Source organism: Lepidochelys kempii, chromosome 6 (genome assembly GCF_965140285.1).
Source record: "Lepidochelys kempii isolate rLepKem1 chromosome 6, rLepKem1.hap1, whole genome shotgun sequence".
Classification (NCBI taxonomy): Eukaryota; Metazoa; Chordata; order Testudines; family Cheloniidae; genus Lepidochelys; species Lepidochelys kempii.
In genome coordinates, this window is record NC_136385.1 from 11,554,057 (window position 1) to 11,576,825 (window position 22,769).

Here is a 22,769-nt window from a genome sequence, read left to right on the forward strand (position 1 = left end):
TCAGGGTGCAGTCACAGGAAGTTTAGTGACCTGTGACTTTTACTAAATTTTCTGTAATTTTTTTATACAAAATGCCATGACAAATCTGCAGCCTGACTCAGGGTGGTTCTACCCTATGTTGTTTGTGCAGAGCCTAGTACCTGCTCCCACTCCCACGTGCGCCATGCACCTCTTGGGTTTTCTTTGATGATTAAACTGTAGCTTGCCCAGGATACAGGCAGTGCCTGGCACAACAGGGCCTCTAAGTGCTAACAAATAGGGTCCGGGGTTTGTTTCAAATTGACTTTGGTTATATTTCAATCAGAGGTTTCTATTTACATGTGGCTGGTTCTTCACATTCTCCTGTTTTATACCATGAGGCCTGTTCCACAGTGTTTGCGCGGTTTTAACCATATTGGTTTGAAACTAGCTCATGTGGATGCAGTGAGACCGGTCTAAAGCTGCATACCGTAATTGTAGCTTTAAAAAAGTTTTCTATTTTTCTCTGCGAGTTCCTACCTCCCAGAGGTCAGGGAGCTTAGGTACCAATCTCTTATAGAGCTCCGGGAGGTTGGTACCTAAGCTCCCTGACCTCCGGGAGGTAGGAGCTCTATAAGAGATTGGTACCTAAGCTCCCTGACCTCCGGGAGGTAGAAGCTCACAGAGAAAAACAGAAAACTTTGGTAAAGCTACAATTACGGTATCCAAGCCAAATTACTCGCTGAACGAGATCAGGAGTAATAAAGAGCCGAAAGGCCCAGCACTAACTCGCTGAACAATATCGGGGTAACAAAAAGGAAACAAAAGTATGCTTGTAAAAATGTTTAAGGAAAGGCAGGGGAAGCCAATAACAGAGGGAGGAATGGAATTAACAGAAGCTCCAGCCACCCCCTTTGTAAAAGAAGTTACATCTTTTAAACAAATCCTTCAAAAATTTGGGCACAGTCCTTGGACTAAACAAGCCCTAGCTGATGTCTGCACTATTTCGGACCTAGAGGATAGATTGGCTCAGTATAGCCTCATATACAAACCTTCTAGTGTTGCCAAAAGAGATGCAGCAGCAATTTGGTTGTTGTGGGAGGCATGTAAGGATTCTTCCCTCCGCTTGTCTTCTCGTAAAGAGGAAAAGGCACAAATGGAAAAGGGAGCAGACAATTGGATACCCAAAGTCAGCTGAAAATAGTGAGAGAGGCACTCCAGGAATGCAAAAAGAGAGAAAGATTCCTGGCAGACCAAGCTAAAGCCTCTGAGAAAATTGAAAGAGAGAATCATGTGCTCCAAGGTATGGTAAAGAAATTAACCTTGAAGCAGGGCAGAGCACCTGCAAATCATAGTCGTTGTGAGTCACTAATTAAGAGACTGAGACAAAAATTGGGCTTTGCCTCTAAACAGGTAGCAGCCATTACAGTAGGTGAAGGGGGAGAAGGTCCTATGCACGGCACCCCCAGGCATAATTACAAAGAGAAAAGAGAGTGAAAAGTTAACTCTGCAGAGCTGGAGGGAATTAAGCAGCTAAACTTTGTGAAAATGTTAAAAAGGAAAAGTGTTAGAGAAAAATAATTCTTGGTTTCTTTGCAGCCATTCTGAAGGAAAAATGGGCCCTTTTCCAAAGGAATGTCTGTAAATTAGCCAGGCAAAAATAAACTATTTAAAATCATTTGACTGGACAATTTAGTCAAATTTGCTAAAAGAACATAAGAGGGTTCTATTGGAACTTAACTGCCTCAAATATATAAAGGAAATGTAAGATGTAAAAACAGAGCAGTGTGGAAGGGATGTTAAGGAAAAGAAAATGTGTATGTATCTGTGTGTGTGTAAATATGTAAAGTTCTAAGGACCAATTGGTTTTGTTTTAAATAATGCCACTAAAAATCCATTTGACTCTTTAATTCAAAGTTGCAAAACTGACAGGCCTTTTTGCTAGACACAGGTAATTAGTGTTGTTTGGCTTCGGGATTTGGCATTTAACCCTTAAAAGGTAACTCAATGCTTTGCAAAATTTAAAATGTTTTTAAGTTGTGGCTGCAGCAGGGCAGTCAAAATCAGGAGAATAGAAAAAAAATTCTGGATTCTTTTTGTTTGGTTGGTTTTTGTTTATTTTTGTAACAAAATACCACATGAGTGTAGTAAAAAAATAAATAACTAAGAAATTAAAAGAGACAGTGCCCCTTTGAAGCAACAGCAGGCGTGAGGTGCACAAAACAAAAAGAAGCAATGTTAGAAACGCTGAGTCTTAAAATGGCTCTGAGTAATCTGATTCACTTGAATAAAGGTACATGAAAACTCTGTAAGCACAAAAGAAATAGTTACACCTTATGTAAAAATGGATATGGATATTGTTATAGAAGTTAAACTATGGAAGGAATGTGCATTTGCCCCAGAACATGTGCAGGGTATATTGTAGAAGGGTAAAAAGAAATGCAAACATACCATGCTACTTAATTAAAATGCTATTAGGGCTCCAAAGGGAGCCACAATAGGTTGGGTTTTCTTTTTCAGATTGCTGTGTGTTTTGGAAGTAGAAGTTGAAAGTAATCAAAACTCTGGTGAAAGTTGATTGTGTCCCTTTTAAGATAAGAGTCTCTGAGCTGCTGATGGCTTTAAATCCAAAAGCAGGAAGCGTCTGTGAAAATGCAAATGACCTAAATGATAAAGGAAGGAAAGAACTAGCAGCACAAAGGAGCTGCAGATAAAGGACACACCTGGTCAGCAAACAAATTGTCTAAATAAATAATCCAAGGGATAACAAGATAACTTTAATAAATCTAATGATAATAAGTACCCCTGTAACAATGTATAGTGTGCATGATTTTTGGAAAAATCCTTTAAGGTCATATGGTAATGATGACAGGTTTCAGAGTAACAGCCGTGTTAGTCTGTATTCGCAAAAAGAAAAGGAGTACTTGTGGCACCTTAGAGACTAACCAATTTATTTGAGCATTAAATTGAGCAAATAAATTGGTTAGTCTCTAAGGTGCCACAAGTACTCCTTTTCCTTATGGTAATGATGCTTCTCAGCTATTACCTGTAAATAAACTTAAAGCTTAACACAGCAGGAAAAACGTTATAAACTTGGTCTGCTGTATACAAAGGAAAACTGAGGTATCCCACCTCATGAATTTAATGACTAAACAGTGGGATAATTTCCCCATAAAGATATAAGCCATTGAAACCTGGCCTGCCTATAGAACAAACATAGGAAAATATGGGGGCAATTCCTCTGTTTTGCCTGCAATCAGCAAGAGTATTTGTAAAAGAAATATTTTAAGCAATAATCTGCCACCCCAAAAGGGGTAGAAACACGTTCTTTTTCTCTTTCAGAAAATCAGGAAAAGCTGATGCCAGCTGAAGAGCAACCCAATACCATGAATTTACTGTCATAACAGAAATTGTGTTTTGTGTTCTGTTTTGTCTTGTTGTTAGCACTGTTGTGTGTTTAAATATATATATATATATATATATATATATATATATATATATATATATATACTGAAGACCTTCAGGTAATTAGGAATAAATTAAGCTCTCTGTCCCAACTACAAGATAGCCTAATTCAGAAACAAGTTCACGCAAACGTAGACCTGGTTCAAACAGGCATTGGCAATCTAAAAGCTAGATGGAATCTTTGGCAATGGCTTAATGCCACTACCTGGATGTTGCATAAACAACAATTACAGCTAGAGAACCGCATAGCCATGGGGTGTACGGAGATGCAAATTATGGCACTCTCCACATTAGGACAGGAAATGTTCTGGGTTATATCGGGGAATACGAAGGTCTTGCTACACCTACTAAAACAAGGAAGAAGATCACTGTTTGACACATATCGGTACGAATGGGTGCAGTATGTGTCCAGTAATGTAAAACCAGAACTGCTGCTCGGAGAAATTATGATTAAAGTAGCACAGCAACAAGGACAGGAGACTCGGATATGGAAAGTTAGCCCACTCCCCACAATGCATGTGGGATCATACTGGCTACCTCGGACCTCGAGCCAGTGGGCTGGGGGGGACGGAAAACTATTGGATATTAGAGGATGTACCAAATGGACACCTCAAAAGTGGGTGTGCTTATCCCTGCCTGAAGCCTCAGAACCTCACAGTAAGGATATGTCCATGGGATCCTGTGTATGGGATGAGTTAAGTAATGAAACCAGGGTACTGTATAATGGGCAATGCGTTTGTATTACCTCATGGGAAATTGTATAGTGGGAGGATGGGAGGACCAGTAATCCACCGGTAGATGAATGTAAATGTAATGTAAGCACGATTTTCACTAAAAATCATACTTACTATTTGCCACAGCCAAAAAGATCTCAATTTACAATGGAGGCAGGACGACCAGAGTTCTCCATTCACCTTGATCTTGACTGGCAAGAGTTAGCACTAGAGTTAACTATTAGAACAAATACTTATTAGCTATTAGAACAAACAAGTGAGACCGTAGGGAATACAACTATCCACGTTAATTGGGATGTGTGGAGTGCATTGTTGGATAAAAAGAATGTATGTGAGGCTAGAACCATGAGCCCAGCTCGCCTCTCAATATATGCGCTCTAAAAGATTATCTAGAAAATGACACTATTGACTGTATTATTATAGTGTCAAAAGAGGGATACTGTTGGGTCGCCCTCAAAGTTACACAAGATAAATTGGTTAGTCTCTAAGGTGCCACAAGTACTCCTTTTCTTTTTGCGAATACAGACTAACACGGCTGTTCCTCTGAAACAAGTAGGATAGAATTATAATTATGTAGCAGTAGAAATAAAGATAGACAAAAGAGTATATAGGTGTGACAAAGTGAGACTGTTCTTGATGTTTCTTCTGGATAGTGTGGAGGTGCCTCAGTTTCCCCTATGCAGTTCTTAAGTATCTAGGTGGTGGGGTAAGGGTGTATGATTATTGCAGAGTCCTAGAGGGCAGGTGTGTGCAGGGGTCTGGACACAGACAATGGCCAACACCCTGTTTCCTGGCAACTGATGGCCTGGGCCCTTTCCCCCTGCAAGGTGAGAGCTAAAGGGTTGGAGAACAAAGGAATCAGGTGACCTCCTGGCCTGGGAAAGGGACAAAGCCCAGAGGAGGAGGGGCTGGAGAGAGTTTCAGTTTGGGGCTGGCTGGGACATGAAGTGAAGTGCAGACGTGGTTGTCCGGCTCACTGGCCCCAAAATGGACCCAGCTGAGGGGTCCAGTTCTCTGCACCTACAAGCTCTGTGTTAGACCATGTTCCTGTCGTCTAATAAACCTCTGTTTTACTGGCTGGCTGAGAGTCCCGTCTGACTGTGAAGTTGGGGTGCAGGACCCTCTGGCTTCCCCAGGAGACCCGCCTGAGCGGACTTGCTGTGGAAAGCACACGGAGGGGCAGAGGATGCTGAATGCTCCGAGGTCAGACCCAGGAAGGTGGAAGTTGTGTGAGCTTTGTGTCCTGAAGACAGGCTGCTCACAGAAAGGAGACTTCCCCAGAGTCCTGACTGGCTTCATGGGGAGCAGTTCCAGAGCATCACCCAGGGACTCCGTGACAATAGGTATTGTAAAAAGGTATGAACATCAGTTCCATGCTGTTGAATTTCACTCCGTAACAAATGGAAGGCCAAAGTGCTAATTATTTCAGGCTGGTACAAGACAAAGAGTCTGTGCTGGATAGTGATAAGAACTTTGAAGAAACAATGCTATTCTTTAAAACAACACTGTGATGCTCTTCCCCCGCGGGGGGGGGCCCTTGTCATGCCTATGTAAATCTTGGTATCCGAAGAGGGAAAAATAGATAGTGGGATAAAACTTGTTAAATGAATCAAGAATCATCGATTGTGTTGTTAAGTAAAAGAATGAATGATGAGTGCATCGAATTGAGAGCCTGAAGCAGGGAAATAATTGGTTAGTAAATGTTAGTTAGTTATTGGTTGTTGGTTAGTAATTGGTTAGTAAATGGTGCCAGTCTAATCCTAAGAATTTCAACCTCACGAAAGCTCATGCTCAAATAAATTGGTTAGTCTCTAAGGTGCCACAAGTACTCCTTTTCTTTTTGCGAATACAGACTAACACGGCTGTTACTCTGAAACCTTGATATTGATGGGCCAAAGAATATGCAAAGTGGAGATAACCGGATGACCCCCAGAGGGCGAACCAGAATCCACCCAAAACACATCAAGGAAGAACAAGAAGATAACATCTAGCCATCGTGGATGTACCACCTGTTGCTGATTGAGCTGATCGATGGTCATCTCAATTGGAAATTCAGCATGATGAAGCAACTTCCATAGACTTGTATTGAACCAGAGATCTATTAAAAATTGGGTCCAGGGACTGTGTTCTTTGAGTCCGGTTCTACAACCACCCTCCAGGAGCATCGGATGCACATCTGACAACGACTCGGTTCCACTCTCATGTCCAGGCCACCTGGCCAGTGACTTGGCACGAGCAACATCTAGGCTGGTAACTATAACAACCTTTATGTAGAACCTGTGTGAGAATGTCTGTGTGTGTGAAGAAAAGGAGGACTTGTGGCACCTTAGAGACTAACAAATTTATTTGAGCATAAGCTTTCGTGAGCTACAGCTCACTTCATCGGATGCATTCAGTGGAAAATGGATCTATATAGAAATTGCATAAAGGAATATTTTGTTGTATTTACAATTAACATGGCAATTTGCCTTGTCCCTCTTACAAGATCCTGTTGGTATCATTTTTATTAGTATAACACTACGCAGTTTATTCTTGCGGGGGAGTGAATCCTCTTCAAGGAATTCCTTCTACAGAAATCATTTACCCTCGGCCTGATGTTTCACTTTTTGTGCAAACTAAAACCGTCAAGAGGGTAGGGGTTTTTTTGGGGGTGGGAAGTGGGTTGAGGGGATGACAAGTCACTCAGGGTTTGTGTTATGTAATCTGAAAACCATGTCTTGTTTTACAACCCAATCAGTGACACTGCTGAGCTGGAAGGGGTAAATGGCTGCTACCCAGCAGGACTTTGATCTACAGTCACAGACTGCGTTCGGGCTGAGGGCTGTGCTAAGCATTGACACTGAAGCAATGTAAGTGACAACGATTTCATACCACTGAGAGAGCAGGAGGAGAGGGGATGTGACAAAGGCCATTCCACCCCCTCTCCCTCACACCCAGCCCATACACCAGGGTACTCCAAGCTGTGGCCCGAAGGACGATTTCGTCTGGCTCCCAAATATGTCCGCTCTCCCAGCAGCAGCTACCTGGAACGCGGGGCAGTTTTTGAGCATTACAGTGAAGCGCTGGAAGTGCCAGAGACCTTCTCTACAAAATGGCATCCTCCGCGTGGTGTAACCTCGCACTCATCACTTATCATACATGACTAATCCTGCCCTGCCCTGCATCATTCCCAGCTTTCTCCTTGCTCGCCAGGGACAGGTTTCTCCAGTTTGAGATGTCATGTGCGAAGTGAAGTCGCAGAGAGGGGGTGGGGCGGGAACCTTGAGAGGACAGCGCTTTCTCTGCCAAGGGCCAGTGACTCTGGGATGCTCTCCTAGGCTGCAAGCAGGTTTTTGTCCCTATCTGAACTATTTCGAGATCCAGGTGTCAAGGGCCATAGGACACCAGCTTGAATCAGGAGGGGCAGCGGCATGAAACACACTTGAAAAATCTCTAGGGCACCCCGGCTTGGTATGATTTTCTGAGATGTGGAAAGCCTAGAAGAAGGTGTTGTGGTCTATGGACCGGCAGGCGTGTCTTTCTAGCCAGGTGCTTGTCTGACCCCCCAGTGCCAGACCCACTGACACACACAGATGGATTTTATCCTCACAGCCCCAGTGCCCTCTCCATTACACAGGTGGGGTTATTTAGGCATGGTGGAGCTGTAGTGACTCGCTTCTAGAACTGAAGTGAGATCTTTTGAATCCTACTGCAATGTCCTACCCACTAGGTAAATGCAGCCCCCATATGCTCCCCCACCACGGAGACCTCTCTCTTTCCCTCAAATCTTCCCTGTCCCCACATTGTCCCATATCACTATCCCACCCCTCTTCCAACTTCATCACCTCCTGTCATAACCATAGGGGTAGCCTAAATTCCTCCTTACCTGTAAGGGGTTAAGAAGCTCATGTAACCTGGTTAGCACCTGGCCAAAGGAACCAATGGGGACAAAAGATACTTTCAAATGTGGTGGGGGGGGAGGTTTTGTTTTGGGTTCTTTGTTTGTGTGGCCATTTGCTCTTGGGACTAAGAGGGACCGGACATCAATCCATATTCTCCAAATCTTTCTGAACAAGTCTCTCTTATTTCAAACTTGTAAGTAACAGCCAGGCAAGGCATATTAGTTTATCTTTGTTTTCTCAACTTGTGAATTTTCCCTTTGATAGAGGGAGATTTATCCCTGTTTTGCTGTAACTTTGAAACTAAGGCTAGAGGGGGTTCCTTTGTGCCCTTTGAATTTTCTGCTACTCTGTAAGGTTAACTACCAGCCTAAGTACAGAGGTGATTCTTTTACCTTTTTCTCTTTAAATAAAATCCTTCTTTTTTAAGAACCTGACTGATTTTTTCCCATTGTTCTAAGACCCAGGGGTTTGGGTCTGTAGCCAATTGATGAGGATATATGCTCAAACCTTCCCCAGGAAAGGGGGTGTAGGCTTGGAGGAATAGGACTCCAAGTGGTCCTTTCCCTGATTGTTTGTTAAATCACTTGGTGGTGGCAGCAATCCCAAGGCAAGAAAGGAATCTGTGTCTTGGGGAAGTTTTAACCTAAGCTGGTAAGAATAAGCGTAGGGGGGTCTTTCATGCAGGTCCCCACATCTGTACCCCAGAGTTCAGAGTGGGGAAGGAACCCTGACACCTCCCCATCTCCGATCCATTTCTCTTTCACAGCTTTGAGGCCCCATCATTTTTAGGTCCCATCTTAGGTCACAGATATCCAATGAGTAGGAAAGAGAGGAAGTATGATAATAAGACTCCCTGGCGTAACCAGGAGATCTTCAATGACCTGAAACGCAAAAAAGAGTCATACAAGTGGAAACTAAGTCAAGTTACAAAGGATGAATATTTAAAAAACACCCACAGGCATGTAGGGACAAAATTAGAAAGGCCAAGGCAAAAAACAAAACTAAATTAGCTAGGGATATAAAGGGGAACAAGAAAGCATTTTATAAATACATGGGAAGCAAGAGGAAGACGAAGGACAGGATAAGCCCATAACTAAATGAAGAGGGAGAGACAATAAGAGAAAAAGCAGCAATGGCCGAACTGTTAAATGCCTCTTTTGTTTCAGTTTTCACTGAAAAAGTTAGCAGTAATCAGTCAACTAACATAGTGAACACCAGTGTCAGTGGGGTAGGATCTAAGCCTAAAATAGGAAAGGAAACAGTTATGAATTACTTAGACAAGTTAAAAGTAAATACATCCTATACTACTTAAGGAACTGAATGAAGAGATCTCTGAGAACTTGTGGGGGATGGTAGAGAGAACCAAGGAGTGGAAAAGGGCAAATATAGTACCTAGCTACAGAAAGGGGACAAGGACAACTCAGGGAATTATAGACCAATCAGCTTAACTTCAGGACCCAGAAAGATAACGGAACAAGTAACCAAACATTGTATTTGTGAGCACCTAGAACAGAGTCTCAAACTCGGTTTACCTTAGGGCCAGTGCCAGTCCTCAAATCCTCCCAGCGGGCCAGTACTGTCACTCATGCCACCCAGAACCTGTCCCACAAAGACTCTGGGAGAGAGTCTGGGTGGGGGAAGGAGGTCTGGGGTAGGGGATTGGGGTGCAGGCTCTGGGATGGAGTTTGGGTGCTGGGTGCAGGCTCTGGGCTGGGGCAGGGGGTGAGTGTACAGGAGGAGGGGGAGGGGTGCAGGCTCTGGGACAGAGGTCAGGGGAGGGATGCAGGCTCTGGGAGGGGCCATTGTAAGTCGCCTGGGGGAGTGGGGGGAAGCACCTGGGGGCAGCAGGTGGGGCCAAGGGAGAGACCTTGTCCCAAAACTGCTGGAGCCTCGCAGGACACATTGGGGAGGTTCGCGGGCGCAGAGTTTGAGACCCCTGACAGTCAGCATGGATTTGTCAAGAACAAATTATGTCTAACCAACCTAATATTCTTATGGACGATTCAAAGCTGGGTGGGGCTGCAAGCACGTTAGAGGACAGGATTAGAATTTAAAGTGATCTTGACAAACTGGAGAAATGGTCAGAATTGAAATGACAGCTTAGGAAGGAGTACTGCAGAAAACCATCTGGGGTTATAGTGGATCACAAATTAAATATGAGTCAATGTAATACTGTTGAAAAGAAAAAAAGTATATATTCTGGGATGTATGAGCAGGAGTTTTGCAAGCAAGATGTGATAAGTAATTCTTCTACTCCTCTCAGCGCGGGTAAGGTGTCAGCTGGACTACTGTGTCCAGTTCTGGGTCCCGCACTTCAGAAAGGATGTAGACAAACTGGACGGGGTCAGAGGAGAGCAATGAGAATGATTAAAGATCTAGAAAACATGACCTACGAGGAAAAACTGAAAAATTGGATTTGTTTAGTCTGGCGAAGGAAAGACTGAGGGGGGCTTAACAAGAGTCTTCAAGTACATAAAAAGCTGTTACAAAGTAGAGGGTGATAAATTGTTTTCCTTATCCACTGAGGCCAGGACAAGAAGTAATGGGCTTAAATTGCAGCAGGGTAGATTTAGGGTAGATATTAGGAAAAACTTCCAAACTCTAAGTGTAGTTAAGCACTGGAACAAATTACCTATGATGATTGTGGAATCTCCATCATGGGAGGCTTTTAAGAACAGGTTAGACAAACACCTGTCAGTCATGGACTAGATAATACATAGTCTTGTCTCAGTAGAGGGGACTGGACTAGATGACCTACTGAGGTCCCTTCTAGTCCTACATTTCTGTGATTTCTAGGATTCACGGATATTAAGGCCAGACAGGCTCATTGTGCCCATCCAGCCTGGCTTCCTGCCTATCCCAGCCAGGGAAACTCCCCCAGTGATTCCTGACTCCAGCCCAGTAATTCCTTCCCCTCCAAAATAAATACTGGCCCCTAATTCCCAGCCTCCATTTGTCCCCTTCAGTTCTTCGGCAGTGGATTTCACTCTGCCTTTGCCTTCTAGATTAAGGAGCAATCCACTAGCAGGTGCGTAAATCAGAAGGGATTGGATTATTACGACTCACCTCGGAATGGGCTCTCTGGCCCGGAGCTTTCCCTGGAGTCCTCGACATCCTGAATCCAGAGCTCTGCCTCCCCTACCTCGATCTGGTGGATTAAGTCCGGTGTGGAACCTGAATAGCCTGTTTGGGGGGAATTAATCAGTTTTATTACTAAAGTTTTGCGGGTAGGGACTCATTTATATGTTGGTGCAACCAAGCACAGTAGGGCCCCGATCTCAGTCAGTGTTTGTCTGCGCAGCACTGGGCGCGACGAGGCCTCAATCTCGGACACTGCTTAAGAGGAAAGCACAGGAGATCCCAAACAGGAGAATAAAGAAATAAAACTTCCATAGAGGAGATTTTGTCCTGTCTCCTGCCAGGCAAGTTCAGTTCGTACTCTGAAGCAGTAACATCTATGACCCTTCTCAATTTGCTTTGGGGCTGAATCATGGCAGGTGTCACTGTTATACAGACCTACCATTTTTTTGCTTAGCGTGCAAGAATTGTTCAAATGTACGGTTAAGATTATGATGTTCATTCTTTCTGGGGAGGTGGGGAGCTGTTTTCTTCCTGCCTTAATAGTCTTATTTGCTCATGTGCTGTTTGCAACCAGCCCTGTGCCAGGACTGAGGTAGGTAAACAAGGTACACTAAGACTAGCCCCAGGCTCTGCAGCCTTGAGTTCTTCTTCAACAGGAAGCCGAACTGAAAGAGGCTGACATCTGCAACTGCTTGGGCACATGGCAGGTGAGACAACAAGGGAACCCAGACATTTCACAGCTATGAGTAGAGATAAATCGGTCCTTACCCAGGGAAACAAGGGCCCGGTAATTCCTCAGCATCTGGTCCCGGTACAGCTGCTTCTCTGGCCGGGATAAGAGCTCCCACTCCTCCCGGGTGAAATACAGAGCCACCTCCTCAAACGCCACCCGCAGCTGCTGGCACAAGCGTTACACACTCAGCACCCTCCGCGCCAGCCCCAGCCCGGGCTCTCCGCAGGGGACGCGGGTTCGAGGGCAGCGGCTCCCGGGGAACCCCCAGCCCAGCAGCTGTGAGCCAGGGAGACCCCCCCGCACAGCCCCCCGGGGACTCGGGCCCCGCTGGCCGGCGACAGGAGTCGCCCTCGGCTCCCCACGGGGCTCTGGGGCGGGGCGCTGGGAGGGGCCCGAATCCCAGGGCAGGGACCAGGCTCCTCCCCCGGCCGGAGTCCCCGCCTCCGCCCCAGGCCTGGGCTCGGCCCCGCTCCCGCCCCCGGCTCGGCCGCCTCGGGGCTCCTCGGCCCGGCTCCGCGTGTCCGCCCGGCCCGGGGCCCCCAGCGCCGCTCCCCGGCCCCAGCGCTCCGGCTGCGGCAGCCCCCAGCCCCGGGGTCACTAGCGCGGGAGGGACCCGGTCCCGGCCCCCCTCGGCCCCAGCCGGGACCAGCCAGTGCCCGGCCGGGGAGTCCCCGCCCCGCGTCCTACCTGCGCCGGCCCCGCTGCAGCCATCGCCGGGCTCGGCTCCGGCCCGGGCAGCGACCTCCCGCCCGCGGCTAGTGCCTCCCCGGGGCCGCAGCCCTCCAGCCCTGCTGCGCTTCCCGCCCGCCTCCCTGCGGCTGCAAGGACCCCGCGCCTGCTCCAGCAGCCGAGGGAGACCCCAGCGCAGGGACCTTCCGGTGTGGTGTGTCTGTTACTGCTCCCCCTGGGAATGTGCGACTGGCCGCAGTTACTGACACGTAGCAGATTGTAAGAAACTGCTGTGGTATAAACCAGCTCCCTGAGGTAGCAGATGCCTCCAGGTAGCAGCTTCTTGCACTGTCCTGTGTGACATTGCTACACCTAGAAATGTGCTATGTGTAGAAAGCTTGTGCTCAAATGAATTGGTTAGTCTCTAAGGTGCCACAAATCCTTATTTTCTATGTGTAGCAGTTACTGATAGGTGTAGATTGTAAGAAACTGCTATTTGATGCAGCAACCTAAATCTCCCTTGCTGGAATTTAAGCCCATTACGTCTTGTCCTATCCTCAGAGGTTAAGGAGAACAATTCCTCTCCCTCTTCCTTGTCACAACCTTTTACATACTTGAAAATTGTTATCATGTTTCAGTCTTCCCTCATAGGTCATGTTTTCTAGACTTTTAATCTTCACAGTACTCCAGTTGAGGCCTGATCAGCACAGAGTAGAGCGGAAAAAATACTTCTGGTGTCTTGCTCACAACACTCCGGCTAATACATCCCAGAAGGATGTTCAGTTTTTTTTGCAGCAGCGTTACACTGTTCACTCATATTCAGCTGGTAGTGTGCTGTGACCCCTAGGTCCCTTTCCGCAGTACTCCTCCCTCGGAAATCATTTCCTGTTTTCAAAAAGAACAGGAGGACTTGTGGCACCTTCGAGGCTAACAAAGAAAACTCATGCTCAAATAAATCGGTTAGTCTCGAAGGTGCCACAAGTCCTCCTGTTCTTTTTGCGGATACAGACGAACACGGCTGCTACTCTGAAACATTTTCTATTTTGTACGTGTGCAGCTGATTGTCCCTTCCTAAGTGGAGTACTTTGCATTTGTCCTTTCTGAATTGCATCCTATTTACTTCAGACTATTTCTCCAGTTTGTCCAGATCATTTTGAATTTTCATCCTATCCTCCCAAGTATTTGCAACCCCTCCCAGCTTGGTATCATCTGCAAACTTTATAAGTGTACTCTCTATGGCATTATCTAAATCATTGATTAAGATTTTGAATAGAAACATATCCAGAAGTGGTCCCTGCAGAACCTCACTCGTTATGCCCTTTCAGCGTGACTGTGAACCACTGGTAACTACTCTCTGGGAACTGTTTTCCAACCAGTTTTGCACCCACCTTATTGTAGCTCTATCTAGGTTGTATTTCCCTAGTTTGTTTATGAGAAGGTCATGGGAGACAGTATCAAAAACTTTACTAACAGCAAGATAGACCATGTTGACCACTTCCCCATGTCCACAAGGCTTGTTACCCTGTCAAAGAAAGCTAGCAGGTTGGTTTGACACTACGTGTTCTTGACAAATCCATGCTGATGGTTATTTATCACCTTATTATCTTCTAGATGTTTGCAAATTGATTACTTAATTATTTGCTTCATTATCTTTCCAGGTACACAAGTTAAGTTGACTGGTCTGTAATTCCACAGGTTGTCGTTATTTCCCTTTTTATAGATGGGCACGATATTTGCCCTTTTCCAGTCTTCTGGAATCTCTCCCGTCTTCCTTTACTTTTCAAAGGTAATCGCTAATGGCTCAGATATCTCCTCAGTCAGCTCCTTGAGTATTCTAGGTCACAGTTCATCAGGCCTTGATGACTTGAAGACATCTGATTTGTCTAAGTAATTTTTAACTTGTTTTTCTCCCATTTTTGCCTCTAGTCCTACCTCATTTTCACTGGCATTCACTATGTTAGGCGTCCAGTCGCCACCAACCTTCTTGGAGAAAACAGAAACGAAGTCATTAAGCACCTCTGCCATTTCCACATTTTCTGTTATTGTTTATCCCCCCATTGAGTAACGGGCCTACCCTGTCCTTGGTCTTCCTCTTGCTTCTAATGTATTTGCAGAATGTTTTCTTGTTACCCTTTATGTCTCTAGCTAGTTTGATCTCGTTTTGTGACTTGGCCTTTCTAATTTTGTTCCTACATACTTGTGTTATTTGTTTATATTAATCCTTTGTAATTTGACCTAATTTCCACTTTTTGTAGGACTCTTTTGATTTTTAGATCATTGAAGATCTCCTGGATGGTCTCTTGCCATACTTTCTATCTTTCCTACACAGTGGTATACCTTGCTCTTGTGCCCTTATAATGTCTCTTTGAAAAACTGTCAATAGTCTTCAATTGCTTTTCCCTTTAGACTTGCTTCCCATGGGATCTTATCTTCCAACTCCCTGAGTTTGCTAAAATCTGCCTTCTTGAAATCCATTGTCTTTATTGTGCTGTTCTCCCTCCTATCATTCCCTAGAATCATGAACTCTATCATTTCATGATCACCTTCACTCAAGCTGCCCTCCACTTTCAAATTCTCAACCAGTTCCTCCCTATTTGTCAAAATCAAATCTAGAACAGCCTGTCCCCTAGTAGCTTTCTCAGCCTTCTGAAATAAAACATTGTCTCCAATACATTCCAAAAACTTGTTGGATAATCTGTGCCCTGCTGTGTTATTTTCCCAACAGATGTCTGGGTAGTTGAAGTCCCCCATCACCACCAAGAACATAAGGTTGTTCTTATTTGCTGACTTGTCCTAATTTGTTAAAAACTGCTAATTACGGCAAAGAGCAGTTTCACACAGCCTACAGTGTAAGAAACTGCTCTCCGTAGGAATTTTCTACCTGAAGCAGCGACAGGTCCTGCTTTGCTAAAAACTGGCTGATGTAGCTAATTCCTATGGAGAGCAGTTTCTTATGCTGTAGGCTGTGTGAAACTGCTACTTGTATGAATTTGCTACCTGTAGTAGGGAGAGGTAGTGAATTGCTAACATTAGCAGTTGCTGATCCTAATTTGCTAAAACTTGACAGTGGTGTGGGAGGGAAGCGTAGAGTGTTCAGCTTCCAAACGACCCTGCCCGAATTCATTGTAGTGGGACACGGGACATGTGGAGGATAATTTAAAATCTTAATTTCCTTAGGGTTCGCCTTCAGTACACTTCTATGCTGGTTTCAGATGGTGCGATCTCTGACCATTACAGTTCATCAACTCAACAGGTAGGCCCAGGCAGCGATGCACTTGTCCTGTTGTCTTGACTGAGAAAGGTTTCTGATCAAAGGGAGCGTAGATTCCAGCAAGCTCCTGGGGTAGTATCTTATTGGAGATATGGTGAATGTCTCTCATACCCCATTTTGTGTTTCTTACCATCATGCCATCTTCATTTTATTTTTATTTTTTTTGCAAGTCACATAATTGCAGTATAAGCAGTAGTCCTCCATGGTCTCTGAAAAAAAATCAATAAAATGTTGTCAAATGATGGTTACATTGTGACCAAAACTGTAAATAGAAATCTTGATCTATTCATTACTGTCAATTACTCCCCAAAATTAACTTGTTTGCAAATAATTTTCCTTTTTTTTGGGGGGGGGGGGGGGGTCATAGTTTGGATTGGATCACTGCTTGCAATTTCTGCCAAAAAAACACTCCTCTTCATCCCTGTCTGTGACCTCCACCTTTATCACTTGGCTGTTGTGAGGCTTGTAAGATACATCACTTCCCATTTCGCCTATCTCTTCTGAGGTGACTTTTTTCATAGTGTCATCCACAGCAGTCTCCAATTCCATGTTTTCCTGCAATCTGTTTTCAGCAGCTAATGTTGGAGGCTCTTTAAATAGTTTTCAGTGGGAGATACTGTACATAGATCCTAAAAGTTTTCCTGAGATGGTTTCTAATTTAACTCTTTTACCCTCTACAGCAGTGGCTTTGTATGGTCCACAGTAGGAAGGTTGCAGTGGCCCTCCCTTTCTTGTTTTCCTTCTTGCATTCAGTAACATGACACTCTCCCCAACCGCGAATGTTGTTTTCCCATGTTTATGAGTCTTAGTTTGGCATACTGTATCTGTTGCTTTTAATGAGCTTTAGAAATATTAGTAAGAGCAAGTTCAATGTCAGCAGCACGTCTAGATTCCATATTTCTGGTGTACTCGTTGTAGAATTGTTCCTCAAGTTCCTCAAAATCTGTTGGCTTTGTAAACAAATGGAGAAGGAGTTGTGTGTGTAAAATGAACAATCACAGAATAACATATGCACCTGAAAGCTGATGGTTCTTAAAGACACCGACCATGTAATTTTCTGAGACTTGGTCTGGGAATGTTGCTTCAAAGCCATACAGTAATCGAAAGGGTGACATTTTGGTGGTTGTGTTTGGTTTTGATCACAAAGAAAATAAAATGTCACCAAGAAATTCGTCCCAATTATTCCTAGTGTCATCAACCAACTTCCGCAATGCTCTATAACAAATCATGATGGATTCTTTGGTGGGGGAGAGGGGAGAGAAATTGTACACAATCCAAAAGGCGTAAAGAGGCCATCCTAGTTTATTGGTACGATTACTTTTTCTTGAACTAAAAGATAAGTGGACTTGCAATGTACTAAAATTTTGAAGCAGTTTGTACCTTCTGTCATAGTGCATTCTCCTTGCTATTAATACTGTAATTTTCCCAGCCGCAAAATGACCTTTTGATGGATTTGTTTGTGTTTTCAGCCAATCCAGTGGTTCGTGGGTGGTATGGGCTGGTGAAACTACACTGTAGTCCCAATTTTTTGTAAATGTCTAGGTTAAACTGAAAGAAAAAAAGTTAGGCCATAAACTTTCCTTTGGACAGGTTTGGTGGGTAAAAAGAGACCAAAGAATAAAATGTTATAGCAACCCTGATGGGGTGACCAGCCGTAATCCTTACCAGAGTTGAGTGGGAGTTCATAGAAACTTGTCAGCAAAAATGCCCATGAAGAAAAACTCACCAGGGCAATGAAGCCCATGTTCACTGTCAGCTCTCTGTGATCTGAAAGTGTGGTTGAAGACATAGTCAAAAACAACCTTAGAAAAAAGTATTTACCCCATCATTGAATTCTGGCCCACGACCTGTCACTGTCACAACCCAATGGCCCCCTCCCTCCGGGGGTCCCTGGGGGGAGGCTAATTAGCCTTGTATAGTGCTAACACTGTTTCAAGTATCGCAGAGTATTTTGGGAAGGGTCAAAGGTGTGAGTGTGGAATGGAAGATTTCTTTGCAGGCTGTGAGAGGCCAAAAGGGGAAGGAGGAAGAGAGCAGAGAACGGGTTACCTCAACGCTTCAGCTAGCTCAGTCTGAAAATAAGATGCTGGCCCCAGTCCAAGGCCACGGTGTTCAGTGAGAAAAAGTCTACAACTGTGTGTTATCTCACCCAGCCCCAGCCAGCCATGAGATAAAGAAAAAGTGAACTGAACCAAGGCTGCAGAGATTAAAAACACAGGCGAGACAACAGGGGGAGAAAAGCGGAGCTTCGCATATGTTCTGGAAACGTTAAGGAGGTCACAGTGAGAACGGAGGATCCAATTAAACAGACCTGTAGAGGCAGCCCAAAACAAGCAAAACAGCGAAGACCAACACGGAGAAAAACAAAGTCTAGCTGGTGTGTTTTGGGAAAGCAAAGGGGACCACAGAAAGCCAGTTTGGACTGGTACAAAAAGCACCAAAAGCAGAGGTCATGGAACAGAACAACCCCAAAGAAACCCAGGACTTAAAAACTCTCCTGAGAGCTGAAGCAATTTGGAGATTTACAGCGAACCCTGGACGACCTGGGCCCAGGACAGCACTCCTGTCCACCCTTCTTCTTCTTAAGTTACACCCAGGCTTGGCCAGCCTCAGGTAGTTTGTCTGTGAGTATGAAAGTGGGTTAGGGCTTGGGGCACTAATGCTTTCTTCCTTCCTCTGAGTAACGTAGGGTACGCCCTCCACTCTTCGCTGTTATTTTATTAATAAAGCTTTAAAACTTAGACACTTGGTATGTTCCGTCATCTCCTCCCTTAACGATCCTGTGGCCTCAGCCTAATCACCTGACGCGTCAGGCAGATTGGTAACTGAAATTTGTCACAATTCACTGTGGACATCCAAGTTGCTGTATAATTTCATACATTTTTTTTGGCACCTCAGATGCCAACGTATTTCGAAGTGGAAATGCTTCAACCCATCTTGTAAGATAGTCTGTGGCTGTCAGGATATACTGGTATCCCTCCTTTGTTGCCAGTTATGGCCGTATTAAATAAATTCCCACCCATTCAAAGGGCCAACTGACCTGTATGCAAGGGAATTGGTTGAAGTCATACTTTGGATTTCTCTTATTTCATATTCTTAATAAGCCCAGGAAAAGTATGAGGGTAGACTAAGATTCATTCAGGTGTTTAGGCTCCAGCTTTGGGAACTGACCATACTGCACCCTAAAGGCTCAGGAACAAAGAGGTGCATAAGAACAAAATATCATTTATTTATTAAAATATCTTGACTTCAGGGTGTATAACTCGTGTTTTTAGAATTCTTGTGGTTGTCAAGGTATCCTGGGGTTGTAGATGTGTGTTCATTATGTTTTGAAGGCCAAAACTATGAATGGGGTCAACAAAGAATTAGATCAGTCCCTCAGGATAGGTGCATTAGCTATTAGCCAAAATAATCAGGGATGCAGCTCCATGCTCTGCGTGTCCCTAAACCGTCCTCTGACGGCCAGATGCTGGGAGTAGACAATGGGATGGTTCACTCAGTGATTGCCTGGTCTGTTCATCCCTTAGAAGCACCTAGCACTGGCCGCTGTCAGAAGACAGGATAAGGGACTAGACGGACTATTTGTCTGACCCACTATGGCAGTTCTAATGTTCAGCAAAAATTACAATAGATTTTTGCCTTCGAGAAAGATGTTATAGGAGATAGTAATCGGCCTTTATTGAATATTTGAGAATCCAGTTGTACACACAATCAGTGGCATGCGGAAGAACACTAAGGGCTGGATTGAGAGGCAAAATAACAGTTGCAAAATGCAATCACCGTTGGTAGATTGAATGAAAACAAAGTTTTGAGACCAGTCCATAAATTTAGTGAGACGGGAACTCAGATGACCCAACAGAATAAATCTTCTGCTCTAAAAATAAGGGAAAAAAAGTTAGAATTAAAAATTTCAAATTAGAAATCACAGTAAATGCAAGGGCAACACTAGAAACACAGCTGTCATTCCTAAAACTACTAGCATGAACTTACTTATATATATTTTCAATGAGTATTTGCTGTTAAAATATAAATTAAATAGCACAATAACATGCATCTGCACAATAACAAAGCTAAATGATGAAATCCTAAGAGTAATTCAGGGAATCCCAGCAGCAGAGAAGACAAACTGCTGAACTGCTAGAAGACTCTATGCAGTCAGATACACTGATTAGGGATTTTTTGTTTCTGAGGGGGGTATATGTAAAATCACAGAATCACAGAATATCAGAGTTGGAAGGGACCTCAGGAGGTCATCTAGTCCAACCCCCTGCTCAAAGCAGGACCAATCCCCAATTTTTGCCCCAGATCCCTAAATGGCCCCCTCAAGGATTGAACTCACAAACCTGGGTTTAGCAGGCCAATGCTCAAACCACTGAGCTATCCCTCCTCCCCACGATAATAACCCTGTGCAAAAAGAGAGGGTTGCGCATGGGAAAGATCACCAAAGCACAGTTCATCGTGCAGCTGGAGGACGATGACCGCCCTAAGGAACAGAGTCCTGACCCCAAATGGGGCTATAGCAGGATCTGGGAGCAGCTGGAGTAGTAGCCAGGCATCCCCAAGACTCCTGTCCCCAACCAGACGGGGGTCTTCACAATCGGGTTTGCCATCAGGGAATCGGACGGGATTGGAGCTGAGTCCGAGGACTATGAGAGACAGCGAGAGCCAAAGAAAGAGCTGCAGGAAAAGCAGCAGCATGAACTGGCGATGGTGGAGCGGAGAGGCACAGGGGACCTCCCAGGGGTGAGTGTGGATAGACCCCCAGTTCCGCAGGGAACCTCGAGACTAAATTGCTGCCCTGGTTAAGGGGGGGGATGTGGTTGCCACCTCACTGCCTTTGAGCAGGCTGGCGATTTGAACCAGGGGACCCTGTGGAACAGCCCCGGTGTCTAGCTCCCTTGCTGGGTCCCAAGGCCATAGACACCGTCAGCCCGATGGGTGGGGAGGTGGACAGGCTCCTGGCCCCAGCCTATGTGTCTGTGTGGAGTTTCCTGGGGTCAGGCCCCTCAGACCTCCAGTGGGAGCGGAAGGTGATGGTCAATGGGGAGACATTTCTGGGGTGGCGAGATCCTGCGACAGAGAGAACTGGTGTCAGGCCCTGGGTGGTGCAGCCTCAGATGCTGAGGGGCTGTGTGAGCTGGGTGAGGGTCCCAAGGACAAAGCCCCTCGCCCTGCCTGTGGCCCAGATCCCTGTGCAGACCCAGGAGGGGTGGGGCTGGCTGGTCGTTGGGGCTCTCCAGGATATGGGCCGTGAGGTCCTGTTGGGGGGTGACTGTGTCTCTTTGGGACAGGATCCAGGCCCTGCTCCTGTAACGGCCGAGGATCTGAATTTGAATCCAGGGAACCAATCGGTGGAGAGGGAAATGGTCAGTGAAAATGCAGATGACCTGGCTGGCAGTGGGGAGGAGTTGCTAGGCTTAGGATACCTGCCTACCTGTAACCAGCCCCCTGGGACTGGGTGGGACGGAAAGAGGCTCCCTGCCCCCCTGCACACCGGAGAGGGGGCTCACGCTGGATCCGATGCTGTAAGGAGAGCAGAGAGCTCGCTGCCTGCCCCCACTGCGACAGCAAGGGCAGCGCTGAGCAAGGGGGGAGCTGAGACCCCAGCTGAGGGGGGGGGGACCCACAGGCAGGGCAGTTCGGCTGCCAACCAGGTTTAGCTGGTCCAGAGACGCTGCTGGGAAGTGATCCCAGGGCAGGGAGGGAGCGACCAGGGACAGGGCTCAGCGGGGCTGTGACCCCAGGCCCAGCCCACGAGAGGGAGCAGGTCCCACTCCCGTCCCCAGCACCTGAATTCCAGACCGAGCTGCGGAAGGATCCCTCCTAGGAGGAGCTGAGGGGACTTGCTGGCCACAGGCTGCAAACCCCCGTGGGGAAGGCTGCAGGGACAGATTCCCGTGGGAGAAGGGATTCCTGTACCGAGACGGGGCTCCCCCAGGGGAAGTAGAACCGTGGGGGATCAGGAGGCCGCTGGGGGTGCCCCGGAAGTGTCACCACCGGCTGTCGTACCTGGCCCACAACGACCCTCTCTCGGGACACCAGGGGATCCAGGCCCCAGGCAGCGGCTGCTGCAGAACCACTACTGGCCCGGAGTCTGGGACGTCGCCCAGCAGCACGGCAGGTCCTGCAACCCTGGCCAGAGGTGGGGAGGAGGGAAGGCCAGGATAAGGGAGAAGCTCCCTTGAGACCCCTGCCCAACACAGAGGAACCTTTCCAGAAGGTGACTATGGACATAGTGGGGCCCCTGTGACGAAGTGGGACTGTTCTTAATGTTTCCTCCGAATATTGTGGGGGTGCCTCAGTTTCCCCTATGCAGTTCTTAAGTATTTAGAGGGTGGGGTAAGGGTGTATGATCATTGCAGAGCCCTAGAGGGCAGGGGTGTGCAGGGGTCTGGACACAGAGAATGGCCAACACCCTGTTTCTTGGTATTTCACTGAATTAAGTCTCCTGCAGCACCTCAGTCGGTTACATCAGACAAAGAGAGCTACGGTGAGGAGGCAGTGGGATGCCTGTGCCTTTAAGAACCCAGCCCTGGGAAGCCCATGCTGAGAGGTGCTGTTTGTGAGAGAGGAAATAAAAAAGCCCCTCTGCCCCCCCCCCCATTTTTGCAAACACTGGTGTCTCAGTCCACCAAGGTAACTGTTACCCCCTCTGCTCCTGCTTGTGCCGGGGTTTTGCCCTCTGGCAGCGCCTCACCTCTGGGCTTAACCCTGGCTCCTTCTTCCCCTCCCCCAATTTTGCCCCTCAGTCCCTCTCCTAACCCTGCCTCCAGCTGCTTGACCCCCCAGACCAGCTGATTTTCGCCCCCTACTCGGACCCTGACCACCCGCCTCCTCCGATTTGCCCCCTTTCCCCTTTTTAACCCCTGTAAAAAGCCGTCAGCAAAATCTTAACGTCTAGAAAGGGCAGGCTGAAGGGCAGTGGCTTCAAAAAAGCAGTCAGCAGAATCTTACCTCACCCCCCCCCTTGCATTCAG

At 46.3% G+C, this 22,769-nt stretch overlaps 1 protein-coding gene and 1 long non-coding RNA gene across 2 annotated transcripts in view; one reads left to right on the forward strand and one right to left on the reverse strand.

Moving 5' to 3' along the window:
- The window catches only part of LOC140913070 (uncharacterized), a 32,986-nt gene extending 20,262 nt beyond the window's left edge, over positions 1–12,724 (reverse strand). Inside the window, 3 exon segments of the mRNA XM_078853191.1 lie at positions 11,105–11,221; positions 11,888–12,014; positions 12,540–12,724. Coding sequence (XP_078709317.1) covers positions 11,105–11,221; positions 11,888–12,014; positions 12,540–12,563 — 268 coding nt within the window. The 5' untranslated portion in view covers positions 12,564–12,724.
- LOC140913701 (uncharacterized) lies at positions 3,482–8,494 on the forward strand. Its single transcript, XR_012159642.1, has 3 exons — positions 3,482–5,513; positions 6,010–6,407; positions 6,895–8,494. It is a non-coding gene; the product is annotated as an uncharacterized LOC140913701 (long non-coding RNA).
- Positions 12,725–22,769: the final 10,045 nt, after the last annotated feature.